This window comes from Blennius ocellaris (assembly GCF_963422515.1).
Source record: "Blennius ocellaris genome assembly, chromosome: 11".
In the NCBI taxonomy this organism is placed as follows: domain Eukaryota; kingdom Metazoa; phylum Chordata; class Actinopteri; order Blenniiformes; family Blenniidae; genus Blennius; species Blennius ocellaris.
In genome coordinates this window covers 15,025,506-15,050,252 of record NC_137660.1, presented here as the reverse complement: position 1 = coordinate 15,050,252, position 24,747 = coordinate 15,025,506, and the positions used below count along the sequence as shown (strand labels likewise).

The window sequence follows — 24,747 nt, the reverse complement described above, 5'->3', positions numbered from 1 at the left end:
GTTGATATACATTTACGGAGTGAAATACATTGACTAATTTTTAGCATTCAGCAGAGGGACAGCTAAGGCTGAGCAGTTTAGAGAATGGAGCTGGAGAGGTAATGTCAAGATGGCTCGTGTGTCGAGGACAAATTGGACGAAGGATGTTGAAGACGGTTCTGCCAAGGAGAACAAGAGGAAGACTTCAGCGCGGAGTGTTGTAACAGTAGAAGAGGTGAGAATAATTAAAGACCAGCTTTGTTGTGACGTTACGCACTAACACATTGATTCATTTGTACATACAATCATGCTAGTTTTAAATCTCTTTATTCCTTGGTGGAGGCTTTGAAAATGGTTCACACAATAGTTCCGTGCATATTGAGTCGTATATTGAGGCCAAGTATGACATGACAATCCCTTACAGCTTAAATAAACTCACAATCTCCAAACATTTTTTTAGAAACTAAACAAGTGATTAAACTTCAACACATCAGCTGACCCACCTCCCCTGATTGTTTTTGCACTATAAACACAACAAATGATCAATAAGCTGCAGCTCTAACCTATTAAACTCATCCTCAGGCAGAAGATACATCTGGATTATATCAGTAACATCTTTCTCAGTTGTGAGCTCATAGTCCTTCTTGTTCTTAAATGGTAAATGTCCCGCCAGCTCACAAAGAGCCACGTTGAAAGCCGATTCCTCTTTGGCACCAAAACAAGACAACCGGGGCCACACAACGATGCGCACACCTTTTCTCAAACAGCTATGCTTCTTACTTTGCACGTCTGGGGAGCATCCTCTTGTCAAAAACATGTTGTGAGCGATGTTTTTCGCGACGAGAAAGTCAGTGACATGACAGATTGCTTTAGACGCTGCCTCGACGTGCTCTGCCTCTGCGTAAAACAAAAAGCCTGCAGGGAAGGTCAGCAGGCGGTGAAATCCTTTGGCTGGGACTAAAGGCTTGGTTGGCACAGACTCTATCTTCAGCTCGTGGTCGAGGTAATAGCCATGGAGATGCAGATGATTGACAGAAGCAAAGGCTCCGAGGCTGTTGAACCCCACACGAAAAGCAGGGTCTGAACTCAGGAGCACGGATTCAATCCCGACCTGGATGGCAAACTTTGTGAGGATTTGTGGGAGACAGCGTGGGGGATCAGGGACAAAGAGACAATGTCCAAACTCTAAAGGACTCACATTGACCAATACAACCATCTTGCAGGGTGGAGTCAACTCTCCACTGTCGGACACACCTTCTGATCCCCTCATCATCTCGCACACTATTTCATCTGGGTTGATTTTGTTGAAATTAAATTGCTTGGCATTGAACTCCTGTTGAACACTCAGTATCTCCTGAGGCTTTCTCCTCTCTACTCCTCTCTCAATATTCAGTTGCGCCACAAAGCCAAGCGGTCCGGGCAGGATACGAGTTTGAAGTTCACACAGGTGGTACCGGAGAAGACCCCTCTTCATTCTGTCGGCCCAACCGGCCTTAATGGTTGCATCAAACTTGCTTGGTGCCGATGTCACCGCCGGATCATCTCCACTCTGCTGGCACACATCGGTGACAAAGTCCTGGAGGCCGTAGACAAACTGGAGGGGCATTATTGGACCTGTTTGTGAACGCAGAGGCAAAAAGTCAGAGGTAACGACATTATTCCTGAGCAGCGACTTAGTTCACATTAACAATTCGAAGTTAAATTGAATTAAAAAAGATTTGTAGTCTCCATGATTATTAATCTTTTTGGTAAAAGTGCTCACCCACAGTTATTCTGGGGGAGTCTGCATTAAATCGTTTTGGGCTTCACGTTTTCTCACTCCGTCCAAAATTATGCAGACGTGTAAACGTGCGCATGTGTAATTTTGTGTCACTCAGTCATTCCGGATATGAACCAGTGAACTGTGGATACAGAACATGGATGGACCATAACTATAAACCATATCTATGACAATAATACCGAATTTGAAAACAGACTGACATGTATCTATAGAAGTGTGCTGAACAAAAATAAACGATAAAGGTTTGACATAGAGTTCATTACAGTCATTCAGTAAGCCTGACTCATCAGAGAGACACTATTCTTCTAGATATGATCAGACTTTCTTTATTGAGAAGCTATTTATTTATGTCGTGTATGTATGGGGGAGATAGTCCATCATATTTACCCAACTATCAGGGTTTAGATTAACTTGTGATGAGTTGTTTGGTTGCCAGAAAGTTGACTACTACAGACACGTGCCGATCGTTTGAAACATTTATGCTTGTTTATCGGTAGGGTTTCAAAAGGCTCACCTCTTCGGATTCAAATCTCCTCCACGTCACTATCTCGAAGATAACTGCAGATTATACACCCGTTTAAAAGGTTCGTCTTTCATTCATTTTACTACATTCGCTGAACACATCCGGGAATGAGCGTTCTCACTGGTGTTTAGGATTAACTGGTCTCCCTATTAACTGGTGACCGACTTCCTTTAACTTCCATCATTGCGGCTCGTAACAGCAGAAATTTTTTTAAATAAGACTCACGGAAAATACAACACAACGTTAATGTGAATGCGGTTCAACGGCGTTCGTCAGGACAGCTACGGATTTTTTGTTGGGTTTTTTATTGCTGCCGCTGCAAAAGACTGAGGAAGTCAGTCACCAGTTAGCAGGGGTACCACTTAATTCGAGACACCAAATAGCTTACGTGTTCTTCTTCGTTGGTGTATAGCCGCTATTCCGGTTCATTATTTTTTTAATTAGATTTAATTATAACATTTATATTATTTGGTTTTCATTCATATTCTTTCATTTTGGACTTTCATATAGGTTGTTTTTCTAGAATTTATTTTTACTTAATCATTTATTGTTATATCATTTATAAAGAGTAACAGTAACAGTAACAGATAGAGTAATCATAATATATAGAAGATTGAGCATGAAATGCATTTCAGACATTTCCTGGCCCTGATTCACTCCTGTTATTTGCTGGCTGTCCATTACTTCAATATGTGCACAATAACTCGCTGACCTTTAGATCAAATCAAAATGACAAAGTCATACTCTCAAACCATCATCTAACAGAAATATAATAGGTGCGCAATGTTTAACTGTTGAGTAATTTTCCTGTTCTCACCAGTTGAGCCATGTAGGCCAAACTAACTTTGAAAGAATGAGCAGCTGGCCAATCAGACACCGTGCTTATTTTAGCCACTGCATGCTTTAGGAGATAAAGCAGAGCTGCCTGTGTCCCCCTCTGAGTTTTGGGACTTACCACACTTGATGCATCTCGGCTCATTAACAGCAGAGGAAGCTGAATTTTAGTTTTGTATTTATTCGAAATATAGAGGTGAAGAAATAGAAAGTATGGATGGAAGCCAAAAGGAAGTAAGTACAGCTGTGTTTGAATACAGAATACCTTTGAGCATTTTACTTTCTGAAAGATAATCATATGATGTACAGAAGACAAATAGGATTTGTTTCTCTTTCTTTGTTCTCCTCTTTTTTTATTGTTTTGTTTTTCTTTCTCATTATGTATTAGTAAAACTTAATACTTCATGGGAGCCATTAGCATTAGATAATAATAGACTTTCATCTGTTTGGTTGACCAGATGGCTCCCAGTTATTTTTAACTTCATCGTGGTTCTCTGTAACTAGCCCATCACAAACACTATGATAAGCTAAAACGTTTGTAGATGTTTTGCTATGAATACATAAAATACCTGTAACAAAATCTTAATTTGGATATATAGCTCCCAGCTTTTCTCAATATCCAACCAGGATATTATTTCAAAAATTAACTGTCTCATTTCACTGCTCAAAGTTTTGTTTTGCTCTCTCTTATAGACAGGAAAGAAAGCCGGGAATGAAGCTCATCATCTAAATATAAATATGAGACCAGATTCTGTTGCAGAGCTCACAGCAAATGTTTCTCAGTCATCCGCCACACCCATTGTTCAAGGTATGTTGTAGATTTACTGCATATTGCAATTTTGGAATACTATTGAAAGTTCTGATCAAACAGTACATAGTACAAATAAATGAATCAAATATACTGGATTTAAGGTATTGTAAATTAGGTTGTACAATCATAGGTGCTTCGATCATTGTTTAATTTTTGATGTCATATATTTGCTTGGTCTAAGAGATTTGTGCATTATAAACACAACAAAATAGGACAAAATGCCCTTGTGTAATTGTTTTTTTTATTATGTCACAATACATTTTGAGAATGTATGATTTTTTATTATTACAACCTAAATAATAAAGACAGAATTATATCTATTATGAAGTTATATTTCAAAGAGTCTAAATGCAATATACCTTGGTAATGTTGTTCTTAATGAAACTGATTATTAAAGATCATTTATGGTTTATTAATATTTTTATTTCTGGCTTTTCTTTTCTCACTGCAGGTCAGCCCGGTGCTTCTGTGGACAATAGTGTACATAACACACAGGCCCAGGCTGCTTCTGACACAGATAAGGAAAATGCAATTAAGCCTACTGTCCAAATAACTTTTAACACCTTCACTGTCAAAAATGGTGAGAATCTGAAATTAGAGATCCCAGTGACTGGGCAGCCAGCACCAAAGATTGAATGGAAAAAAGATGGTCTGGCAGTGAAGGAAACATCAAGGCTGGAGATATCTACCAAAGGTTCATCAACAGTCCTTAATTTCAGACATGCTGCTCGGGAGCACGCTGGCCAATACTTTGTCACAGCAGGCAACAGTGCTGGAAAACACACGGGAGATATCACTGTGGTTGTTCTTGAAAAGCCAGACCCACCGACCGACCCGGTGAAGATTGATGAGATCAGTTCTGACTTTGCTACCATCTCGTGGGAGCCTCCTGAATATACAGGAGGCTGTCAACTCGACAATTATGTGGTGGAGAAACGGGACATATCCAGCACTGAGTGGCAGACTGTGTCAGCAACAACAGTAAGAACCACAATCAAAGTTACCAAGCTGAAGACCGGAAGCGAATACCAATTCAGAGTGTTTGCAGAAAACAGATATGGAAAAAGCACCGCAATCACCTCTCCCATTGTGACTGCACAGTATCCATTCAGTGTGCCTGCTGCTCCTGGCACCCCTTTCACATCGACTGTGACAAAGTACAGCATGGTAGTTGAATGGGAGCCTCCAGCCAAAGATGGTGGCAGCCCCATCATCGGCTATCACCTTGAACGTAAAGAGAGGAACAGCATTTTGTGGACCAAACTAAACAAGTTTGTTATAACTGACACTCGCTTCAAAACAAGTGGCCTGGAGGAAGGCATTGACTATGAATTCAGAGTCTTTGCTGAAAACATTGCTGGACTCAGCCCATCTAGCAAGGTATCTGAATGCTACGTGGCAAGAGACCGCTGCGATCCACCTGGTAAACCCGAAGCTGTCGTCATCACTCGAGAGAATGTCACGCTTCAGTGGGTAAAACCCAAATATGACGGTGGGAGCACCATCACAGGCTATCTTGTTGAAAAGAAGGAGCTCCCAGATGGCAAGTGGATGAAAGCAAACTTTACCAACATTATTGAAAATCTTTTCACCATCACTGGTCTGACAGGAGGCCAAAGTTATGAGTTCCGAGTAACTGCAAAGAATGGGGCTGGTGTTTGGAGCACGCCTTCAGAAGGTGTAACCATCATTGCTCAAGATGTTATTGAAGCCCCCACTGCAGTCATCGATCCTAAATTCAAAACTATCAATGTTGTTCAGGCTGGGGAGACATTTGTTATTGAAGCTGATTATTTTGGAAAGCCACTTCCACAAATAACGTGGCTGAAAGATGGAAGAGAACTTGACAAAACTACACCAAGAATGGAGCTCAAAAATACAATCTCTCATACCTGTCTGACGGTCAGGGACAGCACACGAGTGGATGGCGGACACTTTGTCTTGATCCTCAGCAACACTGGTGGAACAACATCTGTACCAGTTAATATGAAGGTCCTGGATAGGCCTGGTCCTCCTGAAGGACCTTTGAAAGTGAAAATGGTCAGTGCAGAGAAGTGTAACCTTCACTGGAACCCCCCTGTAAATGATGGAGGAGCCTGTGTTTCCCATTACATCCTTGAAAAAAGAGAGACAAGCCGTGTGACATGGACAAGCGTAGACACTCAAGTTGAAGCTGTCAGTTACAAAGTGACAAAGTTGGTACCTGGTAAAGAATACATATTTAGAATTGCTGCTGTAAATAAATTTGGTGTTGGCGATTTTTTGGAAACAGAACCCTTCATTGCACAAAATCCTTTTACGACACCGAGTGCACCTTCCACCCCTACATCTACAGCTGTGACTGGTGACTCAGTCATGCTCACATGGGAAAGACCAGAGACTGATGGAGGTTCCGAGATTGACGGCTTCATTGTGGAAAAACGAGACAAAGATGGAGTCAGGTGGACCAGATGCAACAAGAGAAGATTGAATGACTTGCGCTTCAGATGTACAGGCCTTACGGAGGGGCATTGCTATCAGTTTAGGGTACTAGCAGAGAACGCTGCTGGTGTCGGAACACCCAGTGAGCCAAGCGAGTACATAAAAGTCTGTGAAGCTATTTACCCACCTGGTCCACCTACCAACCCCAAAGTGGCAGACTATTCTACCGGTACTGTGTCTCTGACCTGGTCCAAGCCAATCTATGATGGAGGAGCAGCCATCAGTGGATTTCTGGTTGAGGTGAAAGAAGTGGCAAAAGATGAATGGATTGCATGCACCCCAAGCTCAGGTGTAGAGGATACAAATTACACAGTCAAAAGCTTGAGACAAAACGTGGAGTACAGTTTTCGTATACATGCAATGAATGCTGCTGGAGTGGGAGAACACATGGAGCTACCTGGATCTGTGGTAACAAGTGAAAAACTGGAGGCACCGGAGATTGAACTGGATGCTACACTGAGGAAGGTGGTCTGTGTTCGAGCCTGTTCCACATTACGTCTCTTCGTTGCTATTAGAGGTAGGCCAGAGCCTGAGGTGAAATGGAAAAAGGAAGATGGTACACTCAGTGAACGAGCTCAAATTGAGGTAACAGGGAGTTACACTGTGTTACTGATTGAAAATGTCAATCGAAACGACACTGGAAAGTATGTGTTGACTACTGAGAACTGTAGTGGCTCCAAATCAGCATTCATCAATGTCAGAGTGTTGGATTCTCCCAGTGCACCAATCAACTTGGAAGTAAAGGATATAAGGAGAGACTCTGTATCCATCTCATGGGAGGCGCCTATCATTGACGGAGGAACCAAGGTTTCACACTACATTGTAGAAAAGCGAGAAGAGGCCAGGAAAGCTTTCACAAGTGTCTGTAGCAACTGTGTGAGGAATTCATATAAGATTGATAATCTACAAGAAGGATGCTTTTATTATTTTCGTGTCCTGGCTGTCAATGAGTTTGGCACTGGACTGCCGGCTGAGATCAATGAGCCTGTAAAAGTGTCTGAGGTGCCTCTTTCTCCTGGAAAAATTACATGCAGTGATGTCACCTGCAATACTGCAAAACTCTGTTGGGAAAAGCCTGATCATGACGGAGGGAGCAAAATTACACGTTACATTGTAGAAATGCAGGCCAAAGAAGATGACACATGGATCACATGTTCAGAGAGTAGAGCACTAGAAGTGACTGTTACTGGGCTGACTCAAGGGAAGGAGTATTTCTTCAGGGTGTGCGCTGTAAATGAAAAGGGAAAGAGTGAACCAAAGTCCCTCTTGGCACCTGTTATAGTGAAAGATTCTACTGCTGGGCCTATTATTAATCTGCTGTCCAATACATTCAGTGTGAAGGCGGGAACTGATTTAAAGATTGATGTTCCATTCAAGGGTGTACCACCTCCAACTGTAGCTTGGAAAAAAGATGGCACTTTGGTGAAAGAGACAAGCAGAGTAAATGTGCACACATCTGACACAATATCTCAGCTCGTAATCAGAGATGCAACCAGAATAGATGTTGGTGCATATGAGGTCACACTAATCAACTCTGCTGGAACCACATCTGCTGAAATCTTAGTGAATGTTTTCGAAAGACCTGGTCCCCCAAGTGACCTCAGTGTGGACGATGTGAGTGCCGACTTTGTCTGTCTTTCATGGCACCCACCACATTACACTGGTGGATGTGAAATCACTAATTATGTCGTTGAGAAAAGAGAGACAAGCAGCACAATATGGCAGACTGTGTCAGCGACAGTAGCAAGAACGTCAATCAAAATTTCCCGCCTGACACAAGGCACTGAATATGAGTTTCATATTGCTGCAGAGAATCGCCATGGAAAAAGCGCATTTGTGGAGTCTGAACATGTTGTTGCCCAGTATCCCTTCAAGCCACCTGCTCCACCAACTAACCTGCATATTGTTCAGGCCTCAAAGTCCGTAATGGTCATAGCTTGGAGTAAACCAGACAGCGATGGTGGCAGCCCAGTAATTGGTTATCATATTGAATGCAAAGATCAAAGCAGTATTTTGTGGACAAAGTTAAACAGAAGCCCAGTGTCAGACAACCAGTATAAAGTAACAAGCATTGAAGAAGGGCTGATATACGAGTTTCGTATCAGTGCTGAGAATGTGGCCGGTGTTGGACCCTGCAGCACGACATCTGAGCCTGTGGCAGCAAGAGACCTGTGTGATCCCCCATCTAATCTCACAGTCACCAATATAACTACCACTACAGTTTCACTCTCATGGGACAAACCAGAATACGATGGTGGAGCTAAAATAACAGGTTACATTGTTGAGCGCAAAGAATTGCCAGATAGTTACTGGCTCAAGTGCAACTTCACAAATTTACTGGAAACCTTCTTTGAAGTGACTGGCCTGACGGAAGGAGAACAGTATGATTTCCGTGTCATTGCAAAGAATTCAGCTGAGCTATTCAGTACACCCTCTGAATCCACTGGGCCTATTACAGTGCAGCATGATGTGGAGCCACCCAAAATTATCTTGGAGGACAAATATAAGCAGGTGATGGTTGTCAAAGCAGGAGACCTTCTCAGAATAGATGCTGACATCTCTGGCCGCCCAAACCCAACAGTGTATTGGCTGAAAAATGGAAGAAATATTGGCACCAAGGGAAGGGTTGAGATAACTGCGACGAAGACACATACCTCTCTGCTTATAAAAGAGAGTGTTAGGAAAGACTCTGGACAATACACTCTGACCCTGCAGAATGCATGTGGTGCCATGTCGAAGGCTGTCTCTTGCCAAGTACTGGACAGACCAGGCCCACCTGCTGGACCTTTGGACATTTCTGGACGCACAGCAGAGAAATGCACTTTGTCATGGGGACCCCCTCACGAGACTGGTGGTGCTGAGATCCTTTATTATATTGTTGAGAAATGTGAGACCAGCCGTGTTTCTTGGACCCTTGTGTATGGTGACATGATGGCAACTACTTGTAAGGTTTTGAAACTCCTTAAAGGAAATGAATATCTGTTCAGAGTGAAAGCAGTGAACAAATATGGGGAAGGTGAGACTCTTGAAAGTGAGCCTGTTAAGGCCTTGGATCCCTACACTAATCCATCTCCACCAACGGATGTTGAGGTCACAAGTGCAACCAATGATGCTATGACAGTTTGCTGGAAAAGACCTGCTTCTGATGGAGGCAGTCGAATCAGTGGCTACATCATAGAAAAACGGGAAAAGCATGGTGTACGTTGGGTCAGAGTCAACAAGAAGCCAGTCTATGACTTACGCGTCAAGGCCTCATGTCTGCATGAGGGAAGTGAGTATGAATTCAGAGTCTTTGCTGAGAATGCTGCTGGACTAAGTGAACCTAGTGTTCCATGTCCACTCACCCTTGCAGAAGACCCAAAGTTTCTACCTTCCCCTCCAGCAAAGCCCACAGTAGTTGACTCATCCAGGTCCTCCATCAGTTTGTCATGGAACAAGCCACTGTTTGACGGTGGTGCTGCAGTTACAGGGTACAAAGTTGAATACAGAAAATCTACAGAAGAAGACTGGACTGTTGGTATTCACAATACAGATAAAACAGAGCTCACAGTGACAGGACTAACAACAGGGACTGAATATGTATTTATTGTGAGATCCATAAATAAGGTTGGCATCAGTGAACCCAGTCCTGAAACAGATCCTGAAGTAGTCATGGAGAGAGAGGAGACACCTCGGTTTGACATTAGTCCTGAGATGAGGAAGACTCTGCTTGTTAAAGATGGAAGTTCCTTCACTTTGACCGTGCCGTTCACAGGAAAACCTGCTCCCACTGTGTCATGGGAAAAGGCAGACGTAGATCTGAGAATCAGAGGGTTGATCAATGTAACCAGCTCTCTCACCTCTATCACAGTGGAACAGGCAACACGTGATGATTCTGGCAAATATACAGTCAAATTGCAAAATGCTGCTGGATGTGCGTCTTTGACTCTCGGTGTCAGAGTTTTGGACTCACCCGGGCCACCATCTCACATAACAGTCAAAGATGTGACCAAGAACTCTGCTACTGTTACATGGGACATCCCAGAGAACGAAGGAGGGGCCCCTGTGAAGAGCTACCTGGTAGACATACGAGACATTAGCAGAACGGGGTGGACTCGACTGACGGCCAAATGCCGTAGATTGTCTTACAAGGTATCAGACCTTGAGGAGGGAGGCATCTACTTCTTCAGAATCACGGGTGAAAATGAGTATGGCGTTGGAGTTCCAGCTGAGACCAAGGAAGGAACAAAAATGACAGGTACAACCTCACAAAAATCAACAAATAGAGTGTGCTTTAGCATACGAGGCTATCAAAGGTGCAGAACACAGAGAAACAATTTCACAAGAGTTCTGTTGTCATTTTTCTCTTTCAGATACGACAGATTGGGAGACAAACCCAGGAGCTTAGTTCTTTTCCCTGCCATTCCTGAGTCATCTTATGGTCTCCCACAAGATCATCACCTGTTTAATCAATTTGTTTTGATTAGTTGCTTCAATAATACTCTTTTGTGAATTGAGTTTAAAAAAGAAATATCTTATGAGTGTGTTGATGTTCTATGCTTTATTGCATAATCACAAGTTGTTGGTGTTTTTAGTGTACTGTTTGTTGTATTAATGGATTTTTTTTTTTACTTTTAAATGTCTGTTAACTTTAGCTGTAATGAATTTATATAATGACTATTGATGCTGTTGTTTGACATAAAACATAAATTAGTAATATAAAAAATATGAATTGTGTTATTTATTATTTGGGAAAATGCTAAGGAAAACTGAAGAATAAAACAATTGAGGCAATACATTGTTATTAAACTTAAAAACTAAATCAATGAATCCTGGAAAGCGGGGATGTTATTTCTATTTTGGGATTTAGGATCCTGACAATAGTACACACAAGTAATACAGGAAATTCTTACTATTACAATATAAGAACACTTTTAACACTTGAATGCAGATATACAGGAACAACAGGTAGAATTGGATTGCATAGTAATACATCATTATACTCCCTGAAACCACACTTCACAGTATGCAAAAACATATGAACAGGCAACATTTGACATAAATTTATGGTTAAGAAAATAAAGATACAGTATTGTTATTCTGTTTTAAAAGTAGCTGCTAACCACCCTGAAACGTTCGTAATGCTTTTTTTCCCATATGGATAGTTGTCCCTTTAAAATGTTGTACAATGTGACACATGTTAAATATATTGAAGCGTGAACAAGAATGCAATTAAAATATAAAATAAATAAAAAAATACTGGAATGGAAATCACAGTTTATGAACACTAGATGCTCGCACTGATGTATCTCAGCCACTGTAATCTACTTATTTGGTCTGTCAACATTTAGCCTTCTAACACACAGGAGGCAAAAGAAAGAGAAGGGTCAACAAATCAATAAAACGTCATTCATAAATCACTTTTCATCTTAAACATAGGGAGTCTATTCATTGACTATTTCCAAGAAAAATAATGAATGGATGTTATGTACACTCATTTAGATGTGTGGCCATGCAACAACTCGCTATGTGACACCCTGAAAATGACAAATCTGAGGTTCTTTGTTTATGGCCGGCAGCTCATTTTATTCATCATGCATTTTCTGGAACGTGGCAGTTGCTTTTGTTTTGATATGCACTTCACCAATCATTTGAATATAAATCTGAAGATTTTACAATACCTATCATACAAGAAAGAAATTGCAGCACAATGTGCTTTATATATAAAACATCTTACAAACAACAATCACCCCACACTCACAATCCCCAACAACCATACCATAGGCATCCCTGGCATGCAAGCCCATTAGTTTAATTTTTTATTTTCACCAGAATGATCATGTCTGGGGGTCTGTAATACGGCACCAAAGATGTGTAAGGAGGAGAGGACACAGGGAAGAGACAACTGGGGGGGGGGGGGGGGGGGGTTTATTAACTTAATGAAAACAAAACTTGTCCAGAAAATACTTTAAAAAAGAGAACAAAGCCTAATAAAAGATTAACATCTGAAAAATTGTCTGACTGAGCAAGATTCAGAGAAATCGATTTATTTATGCATTAATTTTCAATAGGCGTGATTATTATACATGTGTGTTTACATGTCCCCATTCAAAACCTGTTAGACAACTGCAGCTCATCCAGAACGCTGCAGCCAGCATTCTCACCAACTCAAATAGAGCAAAGCACACGTGAGGAAAATCTCTGCACTGGCTGCATGTGAGTAGACAGATTGAATTCACAATCTTCTTGTCTATATAGCTTTGAATGGTCTTGGGTCTAAATACATCTGACATTTACTTGTAGAGTATGAAATATCCAGATTCCTGCGACCTCAGGAAGATGTTTAAAGATGTTTCTGTTTAATCAGAAAGAAACAAGAAGAAGCAACATTCAGCACCATTCGCCTCCTTGAATATGCATGCCGACTCACTCACTTTGCTCAGGCTTTCCATTAAACAATAGATTTCACATATGTTACTACCTTTATCTTAGTAAAGTGTCTGCTTCATTTATTCTCCTTTTTATTCATTTTGTTTCAATGCATTTCTTAATCACCTTGTTTTAATGTACAGTATTTCTTTTATTTCCTTGTTAAAGACTATCTTGCCTTGAGTCTGAATGGTGTAAATACATTTGCTTTGCTTAAAACATGAACGACCGAATACAATAATAATTCTTACTAAATTGCCATTGCATCAAAACATTAAGAAAGAGAAATAAACCTTAACAAAAAAGAAATGAGAAAAACTCCAGTTAAGCGCTGTCACGTCCCTCTTCACACCCTCTCGTGAAGCCTTTTGTCAGTACGTCACCATAGAAACGGTTACGTTGCAGTACGTGTGCGCGCTTATCAGAAACCGGAAGGAAGAGATGAAAAACACACTCGCTGTTCCGTAGTTCCGAGGCGGGGGAAACCAACTATTTACGATTAAAAAAAGCAACATTTACGAGTCCAAAACTTCGGCATGGGGACTACAGCGAGTCAACTCGGAAAGGATTCACTGTCGGAATATCAAGTAAGCACAGAACCTCGACATCTTATATTCTTTTTAGGGTTGGTGTTAGGTTAATTGCTAAAGTTGTGAGCAGCAGTGTGTGTGTGTGTGTGTTTTAACGCCCTGTAAAAACCCCTATCACTAAATTATGGCTGCCTCAGCTGAACACTAACACCCACCTTTGACATAATACTCACTAAATTATTCATGTGATTTTCGTGTCTAGTTGTCGGACTTGTTCTAAACTAAATGGTCGCTCACTGTTGGTTGATTGTTGTTTTCTTGATTATGCTTTCACCTTTAGGAGTTGACGTTCCTCACCAAACAAGAAATACTTCTGTAAGTGTTTTCCAGTTAAATATCTAGGAAAGCTTTTCAACCCACCGCATGATGAACTTTTTCCAAACATTATTTATTCACTATTATTTATTTCGTTTTCAGTGCTCACAAGAGATTCACTGAACTGCAAACTAAAGATGAGAAAGATCTCCCAAATGCTCCAGTACCAATGGAGAGGATTCTCACTCTTCCTGAGCTCAAGGTAACAAGATACCCGACAGCAAAATAGAGGAAACTGGCTTATGGATTGTATTCCATAAGTCTTGCTGTTGCTTTCACATTGCAAATGTAGGTTCATTAATTTGTGCTCAGAAAGATGTGTTGATAACATGTATTGACCCTTGGACTCATGCCCGGCACAGTCCAACCCTTTCAGGAAAAGAATATGCCATGTCTTCTCAACTTCTGAACGGAAAGACGGAGGCCTCACATTTGAAGACTTCCTGGATCTTTTGAGTGCCTTCAGTGACTCCGCAACCCTCGAGATCAAGTCCCACTATGCATTCCGTATATTCGGTAAATAAACTGTTCAAATTGGGATTAATCGTGCATGTAAAACCACCAGTGTTATAACTCATTTGGTATGTCCAGACTTTGATGATGATGGGACCCTTGATCGTGGTGATCTGGAGAAACTGGTTAATTGTTTGACTGGTGAGACTGACGACACAAGACTAACCACTGAGGAAATGAGGCAGCTCATCGACAATGTAAGTGTGCGGAGGCATCTTCTCTGGGAAGCTTGTTGAAACGGATTGCAACGGCACGGTTATGTTGCTGACAGATATTTCCTTTGCGTGTCATATAGATTCTCGAAGAGTCGGACATTGACAAAGATGGAACTGTAAACCTGTCAGAGTTTCAGCATGTCATTTCAAGATCTCCAGATTTTGTCAGGTGACTAGAACCCTCAGTTATCACACTTTTATAACATACATCTTGCACCTTTTCATTATACAATGAACTTTTTTTTCATCCCAACTTCTCTGGTTTTTCAACAGTTCTTTCAAGATTGTGCTCTGAAGACATCTCGTGGAGTTTTGAAATGCATCATTTTTTAATTCTCAAAGTGTGCTCTTTAATTTCAACTTAGACCAATTTTAGAAACTTGCCTTAAATTATAGCTACCTGTGGATTTTACTGCCTTAACTGTTTTATGTATCATTTGTGAAATATAAAACCACTATTTTATTATCTGAAAAAAAATTAAAAGATTTACAAAAAGTCTAAGCAGATAAACACGATTTCTTCAAAATTCATATTTAATCCAACGTGATTCATTTACACTTCCTGGTTGTCCAAAGTTCATTGTCGATAATTATGGGGGGGGAGTCCCTCTTTGTTATTGAGAGCGACCTTCTTCCTCCTTGGCAACAGCAGCGAAAGTATTCCATGTTCCACACACTACATCAACCACATGCATCTGCTCAGCTGTGAAAAACTCCACACGCTGGGGCTCATCAGCGCTGGTTAATGTTTGGTGTCCAAGCTGGCCATACTCACCTGAAATGGTTATACAAGGACAGAGAGACAGAGAAACTCATTATGTAACAAGTGTGTCTGTTGCATTTACATGTGATTTATCTGAGCCGCTATGAGGACACTTCTTATTTTGGTATGTCAAATGTAACTTACCCCATCCCCACGTGTACAGGTCACCTTTTACTGAAATGTAAAATATAAAGTAGGGATGACAAGCTCGTCGATTCACCAAAATATGGATCAATACAAGGCCACTGTCAAAGCACATTTCTTACTTGTTACTGCAGCTGTGTGCCTGGAGCCGCAGCTGACCGACCGGATTTCACATGGTGGAGTGACATCCAGCAGAGCTGGGAATGCCTGGATTGATATGAACACTTCATGTTTTTCTTCTTCCTGGAGCTCCTCGTGAGAAGACGTGGTAGGGTGTGGGCACAGCTCTCCTGTTCAGTACAGTCATCATAATCAAGATTTTTGTTTCAAGACAAAACAATTGAGAGCACGTGGTAATAGGGTAACAAACCTGCTTTTTGGCTACTTTTCTGGAGAGATGCTTTTCTCAGACAACGTGACGGAAGTCCGAGCTGGCCACTCTCATTCCAGCCCCACACATACAGATCACCCCCACCTGTGAAGAAAGTCATTTAAGATATTTTCTTGCTTAAGCTTTGCTATTTGATTATTTAGTTGGCACTTACTACTGATGCAGACAGAGTGCCAGCCTCCTGCAGCCACGGAGCTCATGGGCATCCCCAAGAGTGCCTCCACTGCTCTGGGCTCTTCCTCGGAAAGAAGATTGCTGTGACCCAACTGACCATGGCTGTCAAAGGAAAGAATTAAGATTTCGATGGAGGCCACGTTGTGAATGGTAAGCCCAATCTTTAAAGATGGTGTATATTCAAACTCCACCTGCCAAGTCCCCAGGAGTAAACGGCTCCTGACGCAGAGAGAAGGAGGGCATGCTCCGCACCCAGCGCCAGACTCTTGGCTTTCAGGTGTGGAGACAGAGTGTGGTAGAAAGGAGACTTTGAGACTACATAACCTCCAGGGACCAAAGGGAGGGTCACATCTGTGGCACAAAGTGTAAGCAGGGATGTAAACATACAACTTGTAAGGGAGAAAACAAGACCAACAGAGGGGTCTGATCAAGAATAAAAGGATCATCTTCAAAAATATAATAATAAACAACCTCTCTAATGCAAACCGCTATACCACTGCAGGACCTTATTGTATTTAAATACCAACCACCGGCACTCTCTGACTGTGGTTTAATGTCCATGCTCCATGCCGGAGTTTCCTCCTCCTTCTGTAGATCCCAGGACTCGATCCTGTCCAGAAAAACCAGGGTGAGGTGCGATTCACTGATGGATGCATCTTTACAGCCGCGGCTCTCTGTGCAGACGCACGAGCCGAACCCTGCCAGACACGCACAGCTGTCCCCTAAACACAGAGGAAGTAACGCGACAGTTGGTGTCTGTTGAATAATGAACCGCTCATATGTTAAAAAAGTTTACTACTGGGACATACCATCCAAGTGTAAAGATGCTCTTCGGCTCCAACTTGCTGAGATGCGGCTGGTTTTTAGGCGGCAGACGCTTGTGTCCACGTGACATCTTAGCTCTGATGGATGAATAACTTTCACCGTGTCGACACATTCTTCTTGAACTGATTCATCCTGGGCACAAATCTGTCCAAATGCGTTGAAGCCGAACCCGAACCAGCGCATTGCAACGCATGAGGAGCGCGAGCGCAGTTGTCCGCAAGATTCAACACTCGCGAACACAAACGGTAAGTCGTGCGCATGCGTAAATCGTGGGATTGCGCAATACCCCACGCTGACCTGGAAGTAAAGAAAAGGTGGAACGAAATCGTTTAAATTTTGTTTAGTGAATTTTCAGAATACCCATTTACATCACACTGACCAGTGTTTTGTGTAAGTTTATGGTCCATGACTTAAAAAAGCTTTATTAGTTTTACAGAAGAACGTTGCTAAATGTCATAAATTTACTGAATGGTTAGGGCTGGCTGTTTTATTCATGAATGCGCCTTTAGCGTGTGTTTATGACGACAAAGATGTATCTATTTTAGCCAATTACTGAGCTTTTTTTCTACATCACTTGTGTCTCAATAGATAACATTTATTTTATCCTTGTATACATGATGCAATTTATTAGCATAATAAATAACCTCATTATTCCTCATATTTTAGCATGTATACATGAGGAATAATACACCTTATTACCTCATATTATGCTAATAAATTGCATTATGTATAATACATGATTCATACAAAAATAAGGTTCAAATTGAGATTTTTTTCATTCTTGTGGAAAAAGCTGTATACAATTAGCACAACATAAGTGAAATTGAATTTTAATAGCAGGAATAATGAAATGACCTTTACAATCAAAACTATGTGATAATGTGGGAGAAATGTTTCTGGTTACAGCAAAATATAAAACAATATATGGGTAAAAGTATGGACAACTTATTTGTGAGAATAATTGAAAAATAAAGTATCTGCACACATGATGGAATGGTCATTTGTAGTAAAGAATGTAAAAAGGAGATGTGTTGCAGTGGAAACATGTCTGAAGTGCATGAACACACAAATAATGTAAATCAACAGTAAAAACACTTGTGACAACACACTTATGTGAATATCTGCTGGGTTTCATCTCACAAAGTCTCACATTTGCATTTCACAGGCCTTTAAGACACTTGAGCATTTCAGGAATCTATTTCTTGACTAAAAAGTGAAATTGCCTAATTGTGTCAATATTTCTCTGCAGTTGTGTTTTCAGGGCTCGGTTCCTTTGTCACTTTCCTGACCATGTCTACTTTTGATGATGCCGTACTCCACAGCTTGAGACAGACAGTTCTGCGCAGTCTTGGAGACAGTGTCCGGGGTTCCTTCTCCTCCCTTTGCAAGCACAGTAAGAATCTCCATAGCTTCACTTTCCATGAGTGTCTCAGCCAGACTCTTGTCTGCCTGCATCATGTTCTGAACTATGACCACTGCACGGTGACGTAGGTCAGATATTTCACTTAACAACAAAGCTTGCAAAATCTCAAGCCAGTGGGTGGTCTGGAAAAAGAGAGAGAAGGAGAGTGGGAATTATTTCATTGAAAAGAGAGGAAAGCAGAAATGTAGTCTGAACATTTTGCCGGAGTCACGTTTCTTACAGTTCCAGGGATACGGACACAGAGCTCAGGCTGCTCAGCAGTCAGCATGGCCAGAGTTCCTGCAGCAGCTTTCCGGAGCCGCTCATCTTCCTCTCCGCTGTAAAGCACCAGCAGCTTCAGGCGATCATTTCCGGTGGCCAAGTACAGCTTCTGCACCTGCCAACCAGAAAGAAAAAAAACCTACCGGTCAACTCCCCATCGCATGTTTGTACAGCTGACGAACAGCATTTGTCTTACCTCTGTACTTAATATCAGATTACACATGCACTCTGTGGCAGACGTTCGGACCAGGTCATGCTCCTCAAACATGTAGCCTTCGACTTTGGGAACAGCTTTCTCCTTGATGATCTTTTGTCTGTGGAATGTCACGGGAAATAAAAAAAATAATGTGCACTGTTTAAAAAAAGAAAAGAAAAGAAAAAAGTACAAATAAAGATTTAAAGCACTGGAAATAGTAAAACAAAATACAAAACAATAGATATGAATATGAGAACCCAGCATGCCTTAGTTATTGGATTTTGTTCTTAATGGAGCTTTCAAACTAGAGCTAGAATTCAAGGTGTCAATATCTCGCCGTTTGTAACCTCAAATGCCTCCGCCCCAGTGATTTATTTGTTCCACAAGACTTTTCATGAACAAAAACTACATGATTATAAGACGTACACCACTTCTGCGAGTGAGCTTTAGAGAAAATCCAAAAAGCTTTTGAGGAGTTTCTAAAGATGATCTGTCATTCTGTGAAAGAATTACGTAATTAAAACGATGAATTTAACTTGATCACAGTGATGTCTTTATTTAAGTTTAACTTAAAAAAAAAAGAGAAAACAACCAAACCAAAAAAACAACTATAAAATAGAGGAGGTTCCTTCTGTAAATTGCCTGCTTGTAAATGTTGTTTAAGGAGAGAGTTCCCCCTAGTGGCCAACCTGAGTCTTTCGCTGATGCCGGCCAGATTGGTGAGGCCCATCAGTGCTTCAAAGTTCTGCAGCAGGGTGCACTCAAGATTCAGAAGGCTGACCAGGGGGCGCACCACCTCATATATCTGACAAAAAAGGCAAAACAAGGTCAGTGGGTATTTTCTTCCTTTCAACTGAAGTAATTTATTGCTGCCTGCACTCTGCATTTTTACCCTTTCTCCTGGAAAGGCGATCTGTGGGTTGGATGTGATGGTTATTTTTGCCAGGGCCTGTGCAGCTTTGATTTTTCCTGCACTGGTGTTGTCTGATGCAAGTGGAATCAGAGCCTGTGGAGCAGAACAGCAAGCATAAATCATTTAAAGCTCCTCTCGCTGGGTGTTTACAGCAGTGTGCAGGTTAAGCTAAGATGATTTGACAGTGGGCTCTACCTTGCCTCCACCCTGTGCCACCACTGTGCCTCTGTCTTGCTGTCTTTCCACCAAAGATAAGAACACCCTGCCATGGAAAGTGACATTAATCACAGAGTCCAAAGAGAGAACAGTGGAAAAAAAAAAGACCAATTACTATTTTCCCACCTGGCAATCGATTCTTTGCAAGGGTCAGTAAGTACAGGACTCTCCTGTTTGACCATGCACACCAATGCAGACACAACACCAGCCTCGAGCAGCTTTGACAGCCTTTTTTCTACATATGAAGGTGCATCCTGAGACAAAAAAGTAAGACAAGATAGGTTGCTATTCTTTAAATGCAAATACTTGCAGGAAACCTATTTTTCAACGCTGCTTTAGAAATACATGAAATAGGAAGAAAGCACGTCAATGAAAAGTATTGGAGCTATATACAAACATAAATAGATGCGCTGTGGCAAGTTAGCTTTACATATAAATGAGGAATATCCTAACAGTACCTTGGGATGCTCCTCAGGCACGTGCTGCTTTGCATACTTGGCCAGCTCCACCATTTGGGGGTCTGGCTTCTCCACATCGTAGCTGTTGGTGCAGTTCACCAACGTTGAGCCCACCGCAAAGAGCACAGTCTTATCCTCAGACTGCAGGGATATGCAAAACATACAAGAATGTCAGTGTCGTCAGGCCATCTCCAGAATGATTCATCTTTAGTGGAGGCTGTCAAACACTTCATATAAATTGTATTTATTGTCCTCGCGCCATGTTTACAATGGTGTGTTAAACCTTTGCTAGTTCAAACATGGCCAGGAGTGCGTCCTTGTCCTCCACAAAGTCTTCCTTCACATCAGCATCAAAAGTGAGGTAGGCGAGACCTTCTACGGACCAGCGTCGGGAATTTGGGGGCAGAGACTCATTGCATAGCCATCTAAAACAGAGAGATATGGTATTTGTGGTTTTGTATATAAATCAAGCATGATACGTCTCTCTTGATCCATACCAAGGTTAAAAATCAAACATACTTCCTGCACTGCTTAGAAAGACGAAGTGTAGATCCCTCTGCAAACTGCTTCATGCTGAAATCTGTTCCGCCCGCTGATCCAAGCTTGCACAAACCCTGCATAATATTTTGAACAAGCTCATTAGTTTTGACTCCATTTCGAAAAGTTATCAAGTCCACCAGCCTGCACTACTTACCACCAGGGCTCGCACACGTATCCTGTCATTCTCGCTCTTCTTGTAGAGGTCCTTCAATAGTGCCACGCCGTTAGCTGTGATGAAGGAGGCTCTCTTGGCTTTGCCTGCAGCGTGGATAAGAGCCTCCACAGCTACCTGCTGGTGAGTCACATCTTCGGAGGCACACAGAGTGATCACTGCATCCATCATTCCTGACATTTCCAGTGTTCGGTTACCCACGTCGCTCGGTCCTTGAAGGAGCACAGATACTGTCTGGATAGCTCGCAGCTTGGCTTCCAGGCCACTTCCGCCAAAGTGCTGCCTACCCAGAAAATAACAAAAAATTTTAATCCTATAAATGAGTGCAATTGCTTTGATTAAACGCGTGACTCACAAGTGTTATGGTACACTCACTGGACATATTCTTCACATAGTTTGCAGAAGTTCTCTCTCTCTTTGTCGCCATTTAGGTCATCGTAGAGTTTGCTGAGCAGGACGGAGCAGCTCATCTGCGTGTTGTCTGTAAGAGTCGGCCCATCTGAGAGCTCGGGTACAGTCCCAGCTACCCGCAGGATCTTCGTCAGCCCTGCCAGAAAGCAAGTAAAAGCAGGTCAAACCTCTGGCTGGAGTAATCCCTGAGAAAATTGTGCCCTGTATATCCATTTATGGTAACACAAAGAAGTAAAAACAAAATATATAGAAGAGTGTGTTTTTACCCTGGTCTATCACCCATAAGGTGAGGGAATTGTCTGGGTTCTTCAATGACTTGCGGGGTACTTGTTTGACTAAGAGGTTGATTGCGCCGTCTCTACCCACCCCCGACACATTAGATGATGGCAACATTTCCAAGAGATGACGCAACATTGACCGTATCTCCTTGGATGGTTCTGTGGTGAATCCATTAAAGTAGATTAGCGTCAAATATACAAGAAGCAAAGCAACATACAATAAGTATTTGTTTGAGGCTAAAAAACAAAATGGATGTATTATGAACATTTACAAATTCCAAACTCACCGGGAAGTATGGCTTCATCTTTCCCTCTGATCTCTCTCTTCATGCCCTCTGTGAGAGCCTCGAACATCACCTGCAGTAGGTGGCAGGCAGCCAGACACACAGTGGAGGCTCCTGCTCCCATTACTGCACACAGCTGCTCCATCCCCAGCTCGTTCACTATGGCCATAGTCTGCGAATAAAACAGTGCGCGTCAGCAGTAGAAAACTGCAACGCAACTGACTAAACAGTTACTTGACAGGTGAATTCGGTCTGTTGTACATTTAGATCCACACCATCGTCCACTCATAAACAAGAAGACTTGCGCGGGAATAAAAAGGCGCAATCATACAAATAGAGATGGCAGTGTATAGCCACTGCCTCTCATATCTTTGAAAGATGAGACAGAAAAACAGCATTTAGAAAATTATCACTTTTTACTGCAAATGCATCATTTATTGACTTTCTTCCATTCGTTTTCAGCATGCATTGTTACTTTATCTGATCTTAAGTCCATTTCTTTCTTCTGTGATATTAGTTTTTCCCACGTTCTGTGACGCAATTCATGATTCTATGTCAAACTGTGCAAAACAGTATTATGGATATCATTACTTACTCTCGACTGATGCTCTGTGCATAACCCAACTAATGTCCTGAGTGCAGAGAGAACAACGTCCTCCAGCTTTGATTGAAGAAGCTTCTGAAGCAGCTTCACTCCGTCATTCCGAAAGATCTGCTCGGCTCCGGCCTGGTCTCTTGACAACACCACGAGATTCTGTGCAGCCTGAAAATGATTGAAGACCAGCGTTATTTTGACGCAACGCCAACGGGCCACAACAAATGGAGACAAATCAAACACATTAAGAGCGGATTGCAAAAAAATGTCTTATGAGCAGTTTACCTTCTGTCGATCTGAGTCCTTAGCAGACGAATCCAGAAGAAGAGAGAACATTTGTTGCACTCGAGCATCTGTGGAGTTCAGTTGTGCTGACTAAAGGGTAACAAAGGAAAGAGTTTTTAAGTGACAGTTTCACACAAAGTCACACAAACAAGTAAATGACTTGTTTAATATGGCCTCACCTTTTGCTGGATCTGTGCTCCCAGTTGTCTGAGCAGGTCCTGAAATGCTTTGTTGTTGGGCTCCAGTTGGGCACATCTCTGAGCATCCAAAAAGGCCTGGTCAAGTCGATTCAGTTTCTGGAAAGCCTGGGCCCTCCGAAACCTTGCTTTCACATCACCAGGGTCAGTATCAAGTGCTGAAAGATAGACGAAACAGCAGTAACTTTTACAATGAATATCTGAATCAAATCTTTAGCCAGTTCATGTAAAAAGTAATAATATCAAGAATCATTTGTATTTCCTAAAGAGCTTCAAATTGTTTTCAGTAAAGAAAATGCCTCATGTCAAAACATAAAAGTCAATTTAATGGTATTATTTCTGTAGAAAACATCCACCATATTAAATTAAAACAAGCTCCTTTATGGCTTACTCCTTTTTAGGACAAATGACAATATCAACCCGGTATCCTCGTTTGGGGTGAATCAATGTTGTGGGCTGAGCATTATGGAGTAGCAAAGTACAGTTTTCATCAATGTGTTTTATGAATATGAATTCAGTTATTAGCTCTATAGTTTCACAAGTATTTACTTGCGAGTGTGTGGCTGTCGGTCTATCTACTCCCCTAATAGGGAGTAACGACATCAGTAATCCCAAGGCTGGCTACAGCCCATATCAACCATAGAAAGTGATATTCACTTCTTACACAGAAAGTAAATCGGGTAAATGTTTCATCGTGTGGTGAGGAGTTAAGTGCAAAGGTTGACTACATATCGTCGAGAATCTCAATAAGCTGCCAATGAAAACACGTGTGTTCCCTCAGTGATAGCGACTGTCAGACCTTTGGAAGCATCAGCTTCTGCCTTGCTGTACTCCGCCAGCTTCAGGTAGCAGGCTGATCGGTTGCGGTGCAGGACAGCACTCTCCCCCTGGCTGTCGCTCAGTTTCAGTGCTTTGGTGTAGCAGCAGACAGCGCCCTGCACGTCCCCGGCTTTGAACAGGGAGTTGCCCTCCTCCCGCAGAGCAGCGGGGTCCTGGGATAAAGAGGTGAGCAGGATGGCATCAAGCATCCGAAGCTAACAATGCTAAGTGGCTTGCTTGTAGTTGCCTTACCTTTTCTGTTACACTCTCACCCATCTTCCACGATGCTGCAGGCAGTAACGGGTAACTAATTAATATGTGATTTTCAGTCTACATGAATAGAAACGCCGATAGTTTCGGCCAAACTTGTCACATCTTACTAAACTTCCGGGAGTCCGAAGCACGTTGAGGACGTATCACGCCGTAGCCCCGCCCCTCAGGCGCACGCTTCATCACCATAAAAGGAAACAAGCAGCCAGAGCATCCTGCTCCACATCGCCACCTTTCTCTCTGTGTTCTTCACACACACATCGGAAATACAGGCTTTGAGGTGTAATCAGATAACAAAGGTGAAATGTAAATGTATAAAGGATATTTGTACTCGCTGTTTTCAGTTTCGCCTGGTTCACTCCCAGCAAAGTTGCTACTGGTTCCTCAAAGGAAAACAAACTCCAATTAAAATTGTTGTAACATACCAAACATTATGAGTATAGTTATGAAAAAAAAAATTGTAATAAAATCTTTTTGGTTAAGGCATATATGGAGGCATGTCAGAAAAGCTTACTCAATAGAAACCACATTAAACGAAAAGAGGCGTCATGAAAGCCAGCAATTTATTTATATTATCAGCTGTTAAAGAGATTTTATTTTTGAAGATGGCCTGGATGTTTATTTACTTTCCTGATATGTTTTTTTTTCTTATGGAAAAACAGTTGACAGAGTGACTCATGCTT

At 41.8% G+C, this 24,747-nt stretch overlaps 4 protein-coding genes and 1 long non-coding RNA gene across 6 annotated transcripts; 2 read left to right on the top strand and 3 right to left on the bottom strand.

Annotated features, from left to right (window-relative positions):
* Positions 1–502: 502 nt before the first annotated feature.
* Positions 503–1,585, bottom strand: gdpgp1 (GDP-D-glucose phosphorylase 1; the record flags this gene model as incomplete). Its single annotated transcript, XM_080505416.1, has 1 exon — positions 503–1,585. The coding sequence occupies one exon, from the start codon at positions 1,583–1,585 to the stop codon at positions 503–505; it is 1,083 nt and encodes a 360-aa protein (XP_080361542.1).
* A 1,644-nt stretch (positions 1,586–3,229) lies between these two features.
* LOC308136728 lies at positions 3,230–11,813 on the top strand. The gene is made up of 4 exons (XR_013936836.1): positions 3,230–3,350; positions 3,810–3,924; positions 4,379–10,645; positions 10,761–11,813. It is a non-coding gene; the product is annotated as an uncharacterized lncRNA (long non-coding RNA).
* A 1,454-nt stretch (positions 11,814–13,267) lies between these two features.
* On the top strand, positions 13,268–14,892 carry cib1 (calcium and integrin binding 1 (calmyrin)). The gene is made up of 7 exons (XM_080504537.1): positions 13,268–13,403; positions 13,687–13,721; positions 13,824–13,923; positions 14,084–14,237; positions 14,313–14,431; positions 14,530–14,618; positions 14,723–14,892. Exons 1-7 carry the CDS (start codon positions 13,353–13,355, stop codon positions 14,742–14,744), a joined length of 570 nt encoding a protein of 189 aa, XP_080360663.1. The 5' UTR covers positions 13,268–13,352; the 3' UTR covers positions 14,745–14,892.
* A 142-nt stretch (positions 14,893–15,034) lies between these two features.
* rccd1 (RCC1 domain containing 1) lies at positions 15,035–16,950 on the bottom strand. 2 transcript variants are annotated; one of them, XM_080504535.1, is made up of 8 exons: positions 16,731–16,950; positions 16,449–16,643; positions 16,113–16,272; positions 15,902–16,023; positions 15,727–15,831; positions 15,479–15,646; positions 15,357–15,386; positions 15,035–15,224 (listed from the first exon to the last, which is right to left on the bottom strand). In XM_080504535.1, exons 1-8 carry the CDS (start codon positions 16,927–16,929, stop codon positions 15,064–15,066), a joined length of 1,140 nt encoding a protein of 379 aa, XP_080360661.1. In that variant the 5' UTR covers positions 16,930–16,950; the 3' UTR covers positions 15,035–15,063. The 2 variants fall into 2 exon arrangements, with proteins under 2 accessions (XP_080360661.1, XP_080360662.1); XM_080504536.1 differs by having other exon boundaries at positions 16,449–16,531; positions 16,731–16,831.
* A 638-nt stretch (positions 16,951–17,588) lies between these two features.
* unc45a (unc-45 myosin chaperone A) lies at positions 17,589–24,173 on the bottom strand. Its single transcript, XM_080504269.1, has 19 exons — positions 24,047–24,173; positions 23,775–23,967; positions 22,958–23,133; positions 22,779–22,868; positions 22,494–22,661; positions 21,902–22,070; positions 21,603–21,773; positions 21,301–21,472; positions 20,908–21,208; positions 20,733–20,827; positions 20,497–20,638; positions 20,214–20,354; positions 19,882–20,009; positions 19,735–19,801; positions 19,519–19,632; positions 19,316–19,431; positions 18,627–18,744; positions 18,390–18,545; positions 17,589–18,291 (listed from the first exon to the last, which is right to left on the bottom strand). The coding sequence occupies exons 1-19, from the start codon at positions 24,068–24,070 to the stop codon at positions 18,004–18,006; spliced, it is 2,829 nt and encodes a 942-aa protein (XP_080360395.1). The 5' UTR covers positions 24,071–24,173; the 3' UTR covers positions 17,589–18,003.
* Positions 24,174–24,747: the final 574 nt, after the last annotated feature.